General features: G+C 39.1%; 1 protein-coding gene across 3 annotated transcripts in view; it reads left to right on the plus strand.

Annotated features, from left to right (window-relative positions):
* Positions 1-15,165, plus strand: part of SUPT3H (SPT3 homolog, SAGA and STAGA complex component) — a 247,162-nt gene that overhangs the window by 119,133 nt on the left and 112,864 nt on the right. For all 3 annotated transcript variants that reach the window (XM_008641901.2, XM_017744983.1, XM_017744982.1), the window contains exon 3: positions 10,128-10,212. In XM_008641901.2, coding sequence (XP_008640123.2) covers positions 10,128-10,212 — 85 coding nt within the window. The remainder of the gene's footprint in view (positions 1-10,127; positions 10,213-15,165) is intronic.

Raw genomic sequence — 15,165 nt, forward strand, 5'->3', positions numbered from 1 at the left:
GACATGACTGTCCAAATTCAAGCATTTATTTATTTTACAAAATCACACTGCTCCTCAGTCAATGAATATTGTACATCCCAGAGTTTAGAAAGAGTAACCAAGTTAGTTCAGTGAAGACCATATGTAGAAAGATTATTTTGCAGAGCTTTTAGCAAAGCTTAGAAAATTAGGTTTGGATGGGATTTATCTTTATTCACTCTGAAACATATATACCTATGAATAGTCTGTTAAAAGTAGACCTCTATAGCATCTTGCATCAAAATTGACAACATTTTGCATATTGACCATGGGGGAGGAAGAAGTACTTAAAAAACCTTTTACTCAAATGTATCTTCTAGGTTATGTTTTTATATACAAAAAATCATTTTTCATGTCTTAACAGTAGTCATAAAAGTTTAAGTATAGGTAATCTTACTACACTTTCTGCTTGAAATCAGACTTTAATTTACGTATTTACTCTCCCAGTGACATAATATACAGGATTCTGCTTTGATTTTATGTATGATATTGCTTCTGAAGAGAAGTCATGGCAACGGCAGGAAGTTTATTTCTGAGGTGTGGAAGGAAGAAAATTCCATTTCTGCCCCCAAAATGAACAAGAAGGAGGATCTGGGAAATGACAGACCAGTCATCCTCACCCTGACCCTTAGGCAAGTCATTCTAGAAATAATTTCTGAGCCTGTTAAGGATTTGAAAGTGATTTGGAGTTGTCAGATTGATGAAAGGGAAATTGTATGTGACCAACCTGACAGCTGTCTATGATGAAATAACAGTGCACTCTATGAAGGATGAGCAGGGAGTGCTGTTTGCCTTGACTTGGGCAAGGCTTTGGTCACTATCTCCTGTAACATCTTCTTGTGCAAGCTGATGAAATAGATAAAGGGATGGACAGAGGGCTCTGTTCACAGGGTTGGTACCAGCAGCATGAAGTCCCTCTGTAGATCCCAGGGGTTGATGCTGGGGTCAGCACTGTGTAATGTCTTTATTACTGACCTGGGTTATGGGACACGAGTGCACCCACAGCAGTTTGATGATGATACAAAACCAGGAGTGGCTGATGGACCCAATGGTTGTGCTGTCATTTGGAGGGACCTCACCAGGCTGGAGAAATGTTCCAACAGGAACCTCATGAAGCCCTGTAAAGGGGAATCCTAAGTTGTGCCTCAAGGGACGAATAACCCCAGGCACCAGAACAGGCTGGAACCAGCAGTGAAGGTGGACATGTGGCAGCTGTGTGCTCTTGGAGAGCAGCACACTGGGATGCATTAGGCAGGTGAGGGATGTGATCCTTCCCCTCTGCACTGGACAGACCCAGCTGGATCTCTGGGGCCACTGCTGGACTTACCAGTACAAGAGAGATATGGAAATACTAGAATAAGTCCAGTGAGGGGCCACTGAGATGCTTAAGGGACTGGAGCATCTCTCCTACAGGAGAGGCTTGTGAGAGCCAGGTCAGTTCATCCTGGAGAAGAGAAGGATCGGGGAGATCTTATCAATATGTGTAAGTACCTGATGGGAGGGGGTAAAGCAGACAGAGCCAGCCTTCCTTCGGTGGTGGCCAGTGACTGGACAGGAGCCACTGAGCACAGATTGCAATACAGGAAATTCCACTTAAAAATAAAGAAAACACTTTTTTACTGTGAGGGTGGCCAAATGGGTGGGAACTTTTTGCAGAGAAGTTGTGGGGTGTCCATCCTTGGAGAAGCCCAAAACTTGAGTGGCTGCAGCCCTGAGGAAATAATTTGAGCAGGGGAATTGAACTGGGTATCTCCACATGTCCAACCTTGGCTGGTCTGTGATTCATGCAGTAGAAGTGATATAGTGGTATCTTCTTTTTTCCTATTTTTTCCTCTCTTCTGGCCTTCAAGACAGTGATTGTGCAGGCATGAATATGAATTTATTAAGGAAAAAATTGGTTAGAAATTTCTTACTGCCTACTTGATAGTGTATTTAAAGAAACGTTAACAAAAGTTGCCCTTTCTAAAGGGAAAATTTAGGATATGACTTAGTTTCCTCAAGTTATTGAAGCATTCAAAATCAACTTAAGCATATGATTCAGAACGTTCATGCTTAAAACACTTTGTTGAGTCAAAACAGAACGACCTCCCATGGAGTTGGGAGACTTCAGCATCTCTGAAATTTATCCCTGAGGATTTTGTGTTTTTCTTGATTTATGGTGGCGTCACTGAGGGCAGGGTTTGTCTTTTTGTGAGAAGAATTGGACTTTTCATTTGGCAGGATGTTAGGCATTGTTAATCCTGCTCCCTGGCAGACCTCACTGTTTAAAAACTGAGGGTGTAAACAAACGACTTTGATTTTCAGGTAAACAAAGTTGCTCTAACAAAGGTCTTGCCTTGTTTAGGTCTTAACTCAGGGGAACAATGATGAGTGGATGATGCTTTCCACCCTGGTGATTGAGAAGTATCTGCAGGGAACCATTAAGAAAGCATTATAAAGTTTTCAATAAGGTCAAAATAATTATTCATTATGAAGTCTCTTCCTGTTTTTAGAATTTTAATTATTATAAGCATCAGGGAAGCTTATTTCAGACTCCAGAGTTGCAGGTGATATACTGTAATAGGATGGGGTTTTATCTCTTTTAAAATTATTTTAATTCACATAATCATGATTTCCTTTTGTGTACTTGTTTAACATCACAAGACCCTTCCCCAGTTCTTGGCCAAGCTTAGTTTTTTGTGTTTCCTGCACTGAAGATTCTCTTCCTTCTGTGATGGTTACAGAGGGTTTTCGCTCTTGTTTTCAGATGTTTTCCTTCTAATTTGTTCTAAATGCTCCTTTTCTAAATTTTACCCGTTTCCTTGTCAGTATGTACTTTTGAATAATTAAATGGTCTTATGTAATGTTTCTCTTCTTGTTTATGCTTTCTCAATATCTGCAGACATCATCACAGCTTAATTTTAGACTGAAAAAAAGCCCAATTTTGTATCTGATGTTTCAGGTCCTTCCTGTACTTGCCCTTCTCACTGCCATACACATTTGGGGAAACATGTCTTCCTTTAGCTGAGTTTCTTTTAGTAAAGATTCAAAAATTTAGTAATCAAATGTGTAGAGTTAATATTATAGTATTTAAATAAGGCAGTAGGATGTCTCCACTTGCTGAATAAATAGGTGGTAATTAGTTTTAGTAAATTCCTGTAGTGTCTCTAGTCTTTGTAGAAGCAGGAAAAAGGGAGTTACTGCTGTTCACATTATCTGGGTAGTGAGATACATTCCTCAGGTTTTAGACATGAAAATGTGTAAGTGTCCAGAGAAGTTTAGGTCTAAGAAAGGGATGTGCATGGTGTCCCTTCAGCAGTTAGAGAAGGCATCAGTAACACTGTCAAGCAGTAGAGAGATCCAGGAATACTCTGTCAGAAGGAATGGACAGACAGAAAAGACCTGGTAGAGGAAGTAGTGCTGAAAGAGTGGTTGAAGTCAATACAGATTAACTCAGCTTCATACGCAAAGCAAGGTAATTACTGTTACCCAATTAACTGAATGCACTATAGCCAATTATCTACACACCTACCCGTATATCAAAGTAGATACACAAATTGCCTGGTCTGTGCAGCTGCAGATGTACAACCCTGATTTTTGTAATATCTGTATTAATATTGTAGGTTTTTAATGCTTGTTTTTGTTGTAACTTAAATGTAATTTTTCTAAGCTATAAAGAGAAATCTGACATAGGTACAACTTGAAGTTTGGCTCTACATCTCAGATTTGCACTAAATCCTGGTAAAGGACCATACTCAGCATGTCATATAAAATCTCTGCATACTTAATTACATTAATCCAAGCAGATAAATATATTAGCCATGAACTCTGATTGGAATCAAGATTACCTTTTCTTTCTAAAAGGGCCTTGGTGGAAGTTAACTGATGAGCAGATAAATATATAAGTAGCAATATAAATTCCAGTGCTTTTTCAGGTAGTGCTGGTAGAACATGCTGGTTAGTTAACATAACTCAGTGCTTTGGATTGTTCCCTTTTTCCTTAAGCTTAGGCAATATAGCAAGCAAGATTATTTACTTTTTAAATTAATGTCTCAGTAAGTGTACAGACAGTATTAGGAAGAAGTGAAGTCTACAAAACAGCAACTTCACCTCTCTCTGATACAACGTATCTTAACATAAAATAGAAATGATTTTTGAGACCTTGTTATTTATCTCTCTTTCCCCTATTGAAATCATCCTTTTACTCAGGACAGTTTCTTCCTCCTGGATTTTGTTCTTTCCTCTTCTGCTCTCCGTACAATGTGTCCTCCTGTGCGTGTCTGATCAATTTTCTGGTTTGGCACAAGTCATCTCTTTCCTTTCAGTCTCTACTTCTGCCTAATTTGTTCAGCAGCAGCCATGGCAAAAAAAAACCTAGAGACAGGAGTTATCTTTAGCTTTTGAGACTTTGAAAAAGGTACTATCCTTATGCAATTTTCTCTGGGATATCTGTTGCAATGACAGGCTCGTTCCCGTGCTCATCAGAGGAGACTCCTAATTTTTGGTCATCTAAGGGACCCGATCTCCATATTTTTATCTTTGTCTCAGAGTAAGCATCCTCTGGTACTAAAGTGAATTACTTCAACATATTGTATTACTGATTTTCCAAAGCTTCTTTTTACTGATTTTCAGTCATTTGCAGTGCTTATTCTTCAGGTGTTCAAACTGCTGGACGTTTTCTGGACATTTTTGTGGTCAGTACTGTAAAACTGTTTTTTTTTTTTTTTTTGTCACCACCTGGCCGTCAGGTTTCCAATATTTCATGTATTTCAGAAATCACTTGCTTATAATATGCTGACATCTCTGAGAATTAATATGCTGCATATTCCAAGTACAATTCTGCCAAACAGCTGAAAGAAGAGAAATTTACTGTGTGCTCTTAACAATACTGAGGAGATGTGAGCCCAGATATTGCTCAGTCCAAATATATCTAGTAGCTGATTTGTCCTCTGTGATTTTATGGGATCCTTGCCTGGTTTTAGATTCGTAACAGTGAATCAGCTGGTTCTGTATGTGATGAGCCCCCACACTTTGGACGTTGCTAAACCCAGTAGTCTCAAGCTCAGTCATTGTGCTGGAGGGCTCAGTCCTCACCTGCAGAGACACACAAAGCAAATGGGTCTCAAAAACAAGCCCCACAGCCTCCCCAGCAGCTGGTGTGGACCTCCTAGTCCCTCCAGTAGCCAACTCACAAACCCTCTGGTCTCTAATATGCAGCCCAGATGCATGTCCAGATTGTTGCGTGGATCTCAAACCTCCCATCCAGGTCGTGGGCTACATTCCCACATACACACTGTGCACCCAGTCAGTGTCTCTGGCATCACAGGCACATGGATCCTTGTGATCAACAGTCCCAGTCTGGTTGTAGGCAGGAGCAAATAAATACTTCTGTGTTGAGGACAGAAGTATTTGCTTGCCCTATGGCAGTTTGGATCATGGAATCATAGATTTATTCAGCTTGGAAAAGACCTCTAACAGCATTGAGGTCTTTTGGTTGGTTAGTCCAACCACTAACCCAGCACTGCCAGGTCAGTCACCAAACCGTGTCACTCAGAACCACTTCCACAGGTCTTTTAAATCTCTCCAGGACTGGTGACTCCACCACTGCCCTGAGCAGCGTGTTCCAGTGCTTGACAGCCCCTTCTGTGAAGAAAATTTTTCTAACACCCAGTCTAAATCTCCCCTGAAACAAGTTGAGGCCATTTCCTTGCATCCTGTCACTTGTTACCTGGGAGCAGAGCCCGACCCCACCTGGCTGCACCCTCCTGTCAGGGAGTTGTGCAGAGCCAGAAGGTCCCCCTGAGCCTCCTTTTCTTCAGGCTGAGCACCCCCACCTTCCTCAGCTGCTCCTCACCAGACTTGTGCTCCAGACCCTTCCCCAGCTCCGTTCCCTTCTCTGGACATGCTCCAGCCCCTCAATGTCTTTCTTCTCATGAGGGGCCCAGAACTGGACACAGCATTCGAGGTGTGGCCTCAGCAGTGCCCAGCGCAGAGGGATGGTCACTGCCTGGTCCTGCTGCCACACTTGCTGCCACAAGCCAAGTGCCATTGGCCTTCTTGCCAACCTGGGCACACGCTCATCCTTTATGTAGAAAGAGAAAAGGAGAATTGTTAGGGATTTCTAGAAGAGAGAAAAAAAAAAGCAGCAAACATTTCCCACCAGACTACCTGGCTGCTTTTATACTTTCCCTAGGCTGGATTCATCACGTTTATTTGAGGTGGTTAATTCTGAATGCATTGGGGCAGCCTTGTTATGGTGTGAACTCAGTAGAAGCCCCAGTGAGGGAAACTGTTTATTCTAGCTCAGTGCACTCCCAGCCACCCTGGTTATAGTTCCTTTCTGGCCAGGACAGCTTTTTGAGGCTGTGGAGGATGGGAGGTTGCAGCAGCTTTCTGTCTCCACAGTCTGCTCTCCTGGTGGTCTGGCCACCTGGAGAGCTCTGCATCGGGGTGTTTGAACCAAGCCTGTGACGTGCCTGCCCCAGTACCTTTCTCAGGCATTTAAACCTCCAAAAATATAGCAAAAAGTGCTTTATCTATTTCTGTAGCTGCCCATTTTAAAGTTCTTACAAATGTCAGTCCCTGCACCATGAGCAGCAGTCAGACCTTAGCATGTGCCAAGTATGAGCGTGTGTTTACCCATAGTACCATGATACTTCATGTAGGCACTTAGTGGCTTGGACATTTACCCTTTTGAAGAGCCTGGAAACATCATTACAGGAACTTAAATAAATTAGAAATAGAAGCTAAAAGTAAACAATAAAAGCGCTGCTGCAGTCTTTTCTTTCTCCATGCTACTATTTTAATCCTCCTGTGAAAATCTGGGTAAGTTGATCCCCGCCTTGTAAAAATGTTTCCTTAAAACAGACAAACCTTTGAAATAGGATCTTCTAAGAAGGCTTTGTTATTGTATGACATGTCTAATGGGTTGATGCTTCTATTACCAGGACTGTCTTCCATAATACTTTACTGCTTTGATGCCCTGCTAACGTAGTATTTTGATATACTTCCTCTTCAGTATTTACCTGTAGAGAAACAGCTCTTTTTTTATTTTCAATGGAATTTTTATGCATTTCATAGGAAGACTTATTAATATGTGTAGTGAATGGAAGGTTCTTTAAAAGACTCTCATGAACCATAAAAGCAAAGCACATGTGAACTAAAATTCATAACTTATATTAAAGCGTCAGGTTCAGCTTCACTTCCCAGAAGCAAGGGCATCAAATTTGGGGGTCTATTTTTTAAAGTGTTTTCTTTTAGTTCTTAAACTACTCTGTATTCTGCAAGTTGGGAAAATCTGAGCCATCTGACTCTTAGTTTAGTGTTTATTCTTTTGTGGAGAGGTACAATGCAAAAGTGAGGGAAAAAATGAAAGAGTTAAAGTAATAAGCTGCTTGTGCATTTCTAATTATTACCTCTGGTAGCAGAAAGATGTAAAAAAAGGCTGTGTTTGGTATCTTAAATAATGTTATCCTAGCAGCATGTTAGAATCAAGAAACATATCAAATGCTATACAAATACAATTAATGAATATAGAAGCTTTACTTTTATTTTAGTGTCTGAAAATCCCAGATCCATTGCAAAGAAAAAGGAAGCGTCTGTGGGTGGGTGTGGTGGTTTTTACTTTTTTTCTGAAACCATCATGCCAGTATCTAGTTTTCTGTGTGTGGGAAAGAAGTTGGCAGAAGTTACATGGGAAAACAGTGAAGGCAAACTGAGGTAGAAATAGCTTTGGAAGGTAGAAAGCATGGAAGTGAGGTAGGAAGAAAGTAGGTGCATCTGGAACTCGATTTTCTATAAAATCAAGTAGTGCCTTTGACTTTAACTCTTTTTCATGTCTCAGCATCAACTCTGGTCTATCACAGAATCACAGGATGGTTCGGGTTAGAAGGGACCTTAAAGATCATCTTGTTCCACCCTCTGCCATGGGCAGGGACACCTTCCTCTATCCCAGGTTGTTCAAAGCCCTGTCCAGTCTGGCCTTGGACACTTCCAGGGATAGGACAGCCACAGCTTCTCTGGCCAACCTGTACCAGGGCCTCACCACCCTCACAGGGAAGAATTTCCTCCTAGTACCTGTTCTAAATCTATCTTCTTTCAGTTTGAAACCACTGCCCCTTATCCTGAGTGGTATTCTTTTGCATCAGAGTGGACCAAAAAGCTTTGATATTTGTCTCCTCTTGGGTCAATGTGCTGCATCATGAATGCAACTCCTCTGCCCCTCCTGCCATTTGGGGAACTGTTAATTACTTGTGAGAGAGATTTCTGAACACAGACAGGGTGGGCAGCTCAGTGTGGAGGCAGCATCCAGCCTCAAAAACAGGTTTTCATTCTTGCACTTTTTTGTCTTTGAAAAAGAAACCCCAAATCCTTTAATTTGTACATTTGGGGTGCTGAGTAAAACTGTGAGCATGATAAATGTATGTCTAAGATGATGAGGCTGGAAACCAGGTGTTTACTACTGTCTTGAATAGTTGTTTTATTTTGTACTTAAAGCCTTAAAAAGAAAGAATAATTACTTTTAAAAATTAAAATACCAGCAGTTACGAATGAACAGTATATTATGTTTGTGATAACTCTTCTCTTTGGTTTTATATACCCTGTGTGTTTAAAAACAGCTATCAATTGTCATTTTCATTTATTTACAAACCTTACTGTTAAAAAAAAAAATACTGGAGCTTTATCCTGTACGAGCACTTTTTTTGAATCTGTGATGGTTTAAATATTGTTTAATATTCCGATGTACTATGGTACTAAATATTTTTATTTTTATATGCATTTCTTATAGCATGTCCATGTATTTGCAGTTTATAAGATATTTGATAGTCTCTGGATGGATTGTTGTGCTGTGCTTATACTCCTAGGAAGTGCCTGACATTCTAATCCATGTACATGTGCAGCCCTGCATAATAGACAAAAAATTATCTGAGTTGTGTTCGTTTGAGAGATGTACAACATGTTACAAAACATAACTTTCTCTTTAAGATGCTGATAGTCCCAACAAGAGAGACAAATGATAGGGGACAAATACAGAGTGTAATTTCCTCATGCTATGACCAGTATAGTACAGTGGATTATGCTCACATTTTACCTGAGTAGTTCTTGTTGTTCTCTTACATGTATTAGGCTGATATTTATTTTTTAAAAAATTATTTATTATTTATTTATTATTAGAATTTCAAATGCTGTTTGCAGAACACTGGACATAATTTCATTATTAGATAAAGAAAAAGAAGCCTACTATAAAGCTCTTAAGTCATTTATAGATACAATATTGTTTTACTTTATTTCAAGGTAGACTAATTCTTTCGTAAGTAAATAATTGATATATTCCGCCACCTATAAAGATCTGAGTCTTTCTTGTAAATAAATTTTCACTATTTTTGTAAGAATCTGTAGTGTCATTGTTGGCCTGTGCTACTTAATTTACAATTAATATATTTTACTGTACAAGTTTTTTGTATTTTAAAAACTCAACTTAGGAGGAGAGAATACATTTTATTTTCAAAAATGTTGAGGAAATACTAGAAAGCCCAGAAGTTGTCTTTCACTAGAATGAAGTAAGACTGGAGTAGCAGTTTTTTATTTTGCTATGCATGTAATGATCTTTTCAGTGAGCCACCATTGGGGAATTTTATGGGAAACGCTCAGGCTTTACCTGGTCTTTTTCTCATGGAATCATAAAATGGGTTGGGTTGAAAGGGACATTAAAGATCATCTAGAGAGGTGTGGTAAGAGAAGTTGCCACTGAAGACTGAGGCAAAAAAGATGTTGAGTATCTCAGTCTTCTCCTCATCTGCTGTTAGCATTTTACCAGCGTTGTTTATTGAGGGGATGGAGCGTGTACAAAAATGTTCCTACAGACTGGATTTTTGTCTGTTTCCTCAATCTTTCAGTTTTTCCCTGCCCATGCTTTAGTGTATGTTCTTGCAGCTCTTTTGTTCCACTAGTCATATGACTTTGGTTTATAATCCTTGCACCACGCTGAGTGATCCAGCATTTCTGTACATACAGCTGTATTAAGCTTGTTGTTATTATTCCTATTTTCTTCTTTTTATCTTTCGGGAGACCAATACTTTATTTCTTTTTAACTAATTTCCATAACCTTGCAATAAAACTCTGTCTTTCAGGTTTTCCCTGGGAGATGCTCGGAGGCCACTCCATGAAACTGCTATTCTGGTGGAAGATATTGTCCACACTCAGTTGATAAATTTGGTAAGAACATAACTGGCTGAATAATCTGCACTCTAAAACTTCTTCAATCCACATGATATTTTCGTGAACAAATGACAAACAGATTGTCCAGGGTTTAGAAACAAATAAAACACAGAAACTGAGGGTGATGCTCTGGTCTCAGTGATCTGTAGAACCAGATGTACAACCCCACCTAAGCCTGGGAAGAAAGCTGGTGGGTTTTTTTGTTAAAAACTTCAAGTTGTTAAAAAGAAAAGAACTGGCTATTCTTCTAAAGACTGCCTTGCTATCTTTTTTTTTTTTTAAATGTTCTATTATTTGCGTTAATGCATTATTTGCTTAGGATTTATGTCTTAATATTCCTTCTATGTGATGTTTTGATTTCTGTCAAAAAATAATGCAGAAACATGGAATATTTTATTAGACTGAAAGCCAATGAAAGTGTTACATAAATGAGGTTGTTTTGAATCACATCTGTCAGAAACAATTCTAAATTTGAACCTCTCTATATTTTATTAAAGTTCAACAATTCCTCTTAAGAAATCAATCATGGTATTTTACACCATGGCATGAATTTGCCATCTGACAAATGACTGTACCTTTGTATAGAAAGGTATAATCTGACACGGCACCTGTAGGTTGGGAATCATGACAAGTGTGTTTTTCCTATTATAGTCTTTGAAAGACATGTAGATTTGGCTCTGAGGGACGTGGTTTATTGGTGGCCTTGGCAGTGCTGGGTTAATGGTTGGACTTGGTGATCTCAGAGGTCTTTTCCAACCTTAATGATTCTGTGATTTGAATGAAATTTCCAGCATATGTGGGAATGGATATTATATGGAACTAACATATATAGATTTTACTAATATATATTATAACTAATATTTACATCTGATGAGTGCTTGGATCAGCTAGAACTTTGAGCTGCAAGTTCCTATACCTCTTCTTTGTAATGAGCCCTTTTAGCAATGACAAAGCTTTTAAAGTTTCAAGGTAGGTTCTGGTACTACATTAACTAGAACTAAAAACTTCTGTAAAATGATGACATTCAGAATGGGACCCAGCACACATTATAAATATGTACGTGTGTATAAAATATATATTTTATATATATTTCTACATATTCATGCACATAATACATTTGATTTTTAAATAGAAATATACTAAAATTAGACTGCTCCTTGCCCACGGTTTGCCTGCAACAGGTGTTTTCCTTCAGCTTTGCACCTAATCCAGCAGCCATTCGGTAGTTTCCTGCACCTCAGCAAATGCCTTGGCATCCCTTCCAGCTCCAGGCAGTTTGTTTCTGCTCCTACCTCTGCAGCCCAACAGTGTATCCCTGTCTCCACAGTCTCCTGGCATCTTTGTGGATTCTTTCCTTATTACACTCCTCTTGGGCTGTCGTGAACGTGCCCTGTGGCTCCTCGGAGGGGACAACGTCTCTCCCCTCTCCGCAGGTTTCCCACTGGTTAAACATGCTGCCCTGGGCATATATTTGTAGTCCTTATTCTCGCTTTAGTTCTGATAAAGTAACATTTTCTCTTTGCTAATGACCCCTGTAATTTATGCAAACCGATGGCTGCAGCTTCACTCTTCCCTCAGCAGTAACGTGGTAGAGTCTGGGCTGTTCTGTCCCGCCGAGGCTTCGCTGAGCTGAGCATTACCAAGCTCTGCAGCTGAGAAAGTGCAACCTGTGGTCGTGTGGTCTTTGCACTTTAATCAAAGCCGGGAACTTACTCAGGGGCTGGACGTGACCCGGGGTTAACCCTGCGTGGGGTGCAGCAGCTTGTAGGATTTCCTGACAGAAGGAAGAATGGGAACAGAGCGGCAGATAAACAGCTTTTCTAACCTTTCCCCTCCCAGCCCAAGACAGCACTTTATTTCTGAGGAAGTGAAAGTATCTTTAATAGCTCATTGCTTTGACCTCTGACATGCACATGCCGGAACTCTTAAATCAGTAGTGTTTTACGTGCTGCGGGCTTCTGATAGGGAATTTTGCACATTTGTCATCCTCAACTGCACATCCTTGTTGAGCTGTTCTGTGCAGTTACATGGAATTTTCTCTTTACATATAGGTGTCTTTGCTGGTATTTACCCAGTACTAGAAAAATGCTATTTTTATAATTGAATTTATAATTGGATTTATAATTGAAGCTGACTGCAGAAGTGAATTTATTGCTTACCACCTGGATTTTGTCATATTACTCATGTTAATGGACTATGCAGTTCTCACTATGTAATTTAATGATTTCTTGTTTAGTTCATGTCCATTTTTCCATCCATAATACAGGTAGAAGGCTAAACTGTAGAAATTACTTCTATGCCTGCAATAAAGCTGGCACGTTGCACACATCTTTCATAATAAGCATTTGTAAGAAGAGCTTGTTCTTGTTGATTAAGTCCAGGTTTGAGCCTCTGCATTAAAAAATAAGTTGCCAGCATGATTACCTTTGATTGGTTGACTTTTGATATCTCACAGGTTTATAGTTCCAACTTCCTATTTTCAGAGTTGATCTGAACTCTATTAAATCAGGGTCTGGTTTGGACAGATTTAAACAGTCACTGCTTCAAACCACTATACACTTCATGAAGTCCGGCTGCTGTAGCAGATGAGTGCACTAACAAGGCAAAATCCTGGAAAGCAGACTTTTAAGAGTCTTCATCACATTTTATGATCAATTTTTGGATGTATTTTGAACAATATGCATACTGCTTTACATTAAGGGAAATTCTACTAGAAGTAGAGGAAATGAGCATCTCCAGAGGAAGATTCATGTCATCCTAAAATTACTTTTGGAGTTGAATGGGCTTGTATCTCTCAAGGAATTTATTTTCTCAGCTGACTAACAAAAGAATCCCTTGACAGGTGGCTTGGGTTTGAATATCTAGGAGATAGGCATGAAAGGTGAGAGATAAATTCCATCATATTTGTGTCATGAGTTTGAATTTTTTTATGCTTATATTGTAATTATTATAACTTTTGGTTTTTGTATATCAAGCAACAGAAAATCTTAAAACTCCTACACTAGAAAGTTCTGTAAATTTTTTGGTCAAGCATTATGTATTTGATAAGCACAATGAATTTAAGTTTTAATTTGAAATCAAGTTCATTGTTGGCTGATAGTTTCTGGTAACAGATCTAAATGTTCATTTATAGGTAAATGTTTAAGGAATTTATAAATGCCTTCATGTTACCCTAAAACTGTACTTCTTTATATGTGCTAAGACTAGAGGTTCCAATCAAAGCTGTATTTTCTTTATGGTTAAGCACAAGCAGTACAAGGAAAGTTGTGCCTGCAAAAACAGTTCAACAGGGAGTGCAAAAAGGTGTTAATCAGAAGGGGACAAGCCTTTAAATTACCGACCATTTGAAGTGGAATGAGGCCTCTCTTATTTCATTCTTCCATCATATTCGATACACTGTCCGTGTGCAGTGAGAAGGTTTTGAAACAGCATCTTCTATAATAATCTATTCATATCTATTCAGACCCTTAGAAGGGGAACTCAAAGATCCTCTTTTAGGACAAATGTAGATTATTCAGCACTTCGTGAAAACAAAACAAAACAAACACCAAAACAAAACACCCCCACCCCACCAAAAAAGCCCCCAAAACAAACAAAAAAAGAGCCTGTAAGTAAGAGGAATGGAATAGGAATTTTGCTCATCATTAAACTACCATTGAGAAGTTTGCTGTCAGGAGGAAATGTCCCTCTTTGCCTTCACCAGCTCTTTCCAGAATTTTTATCATGCTGGGCTGGTTCATAAGAAAATGCAAGCTAAATATTATTAGTATCTTCTCTTGATTGGGCCATAGATCCTTGTTGATACTTCAAAGGCAAATATACAATAAAATCAGTATGCACTAATTAAATCAGAAACCCTGTCAAGGAATTACATTCCTTGTGCTCTGACAATGTAGCAGCTGGGTGTTTGTTACCAGAATGAAATAGCAGCAGTTTAGGCACGCTGGGTATGGCAGGAGTAGTGCAGGCACCTGTTTTCACAGAATTTGGTTATTCAGTGTAGCACTAGATTTGAAGTTCAGTCCTTTACATTTTGTTTCAGAGATATCAGATGGCTTCTGGGAAGAGACTAGATTTATTTTTACAAAATGGAAGATATTTTAGCAAAAGGGCAGAGTTCAGCAAGGGAATAAGTAAATTACACATATGCACACCAAAAAATCCAGGTAAGTAACTTTGTCTGTCCATGAAAGAGTGGCTGCTGAGAGGGAGGGCCACAGCACATCACAACATCCTTGGACCGCATGCTTTAAATGTTTTATCTCCTGTAATTCTTTGTAATGTGTGATAAGTCCTTATGGAGACTGTCATGAATGGTAGAATTCATGTTAATAGAATTGTGGTTTGCTCCCTGTCAGCCAGTGTGTGTCTGCTAGAAGATGGACTCTTATCTCTCCAACTGATGTCAAATGATTGAAGTCAGACCCAGTTGGTTGCCTTTTAGAATTCAGTAGTGTCAACTTAAAGGAACCTCAGTTGCCCAAAATCATGTTGTACATGATATCTGTTGGGATTTCTTTCATCATTTACTTTTATCTTCCTATGGTATTTAATTTCATACAACTTGTGCTGCTACCTAATGCTATTAATATTCCATTCTTGCTTCCTTTGTAGGAGCATGATTTGGGTCCTGAGTTACATATATGCATAAACAAAAAATTTGAGTATACAAATGGATTTTTTTTTTCTTGTTTTTACTATTTGAAATAAATTATGTCTTACACACATAACATATTTAATTCAGAATCAGTCCTTTGGTCTCAACCAAAACACAAAGCACAGGTCAGCAGGTGAATAGTCTATACTGGAATATGTAGATTGTATTAAATTGCAGCAGTAATTCATAGGTAGAAAACTTACAGTGAGATGCAGAGATTCAGCAGTGTGCCAAGTCCTGAGTAAGTCTGTGGTAAACCCATCCTGTGGAATATATTCCTTTTGTAGTAAGAA

The sequence above is a fragment of the Corvus brachyrhynchos genome, unplaced genomic scaffold (genome assembly GCF_000691975.1).
Source record: "Corvus brachyrhynchos isolate BGI_N302 unplaced genomic scaffold, ASM69197v1 scaffold116, whole genome shotgun sequence".
Classification (NCBI taxonomy): Eukaryota; Metazoa; Chordata; class Aves; order Passeriformes; family Corvidae; genus Corvus; species Corvus brachyrhynchos.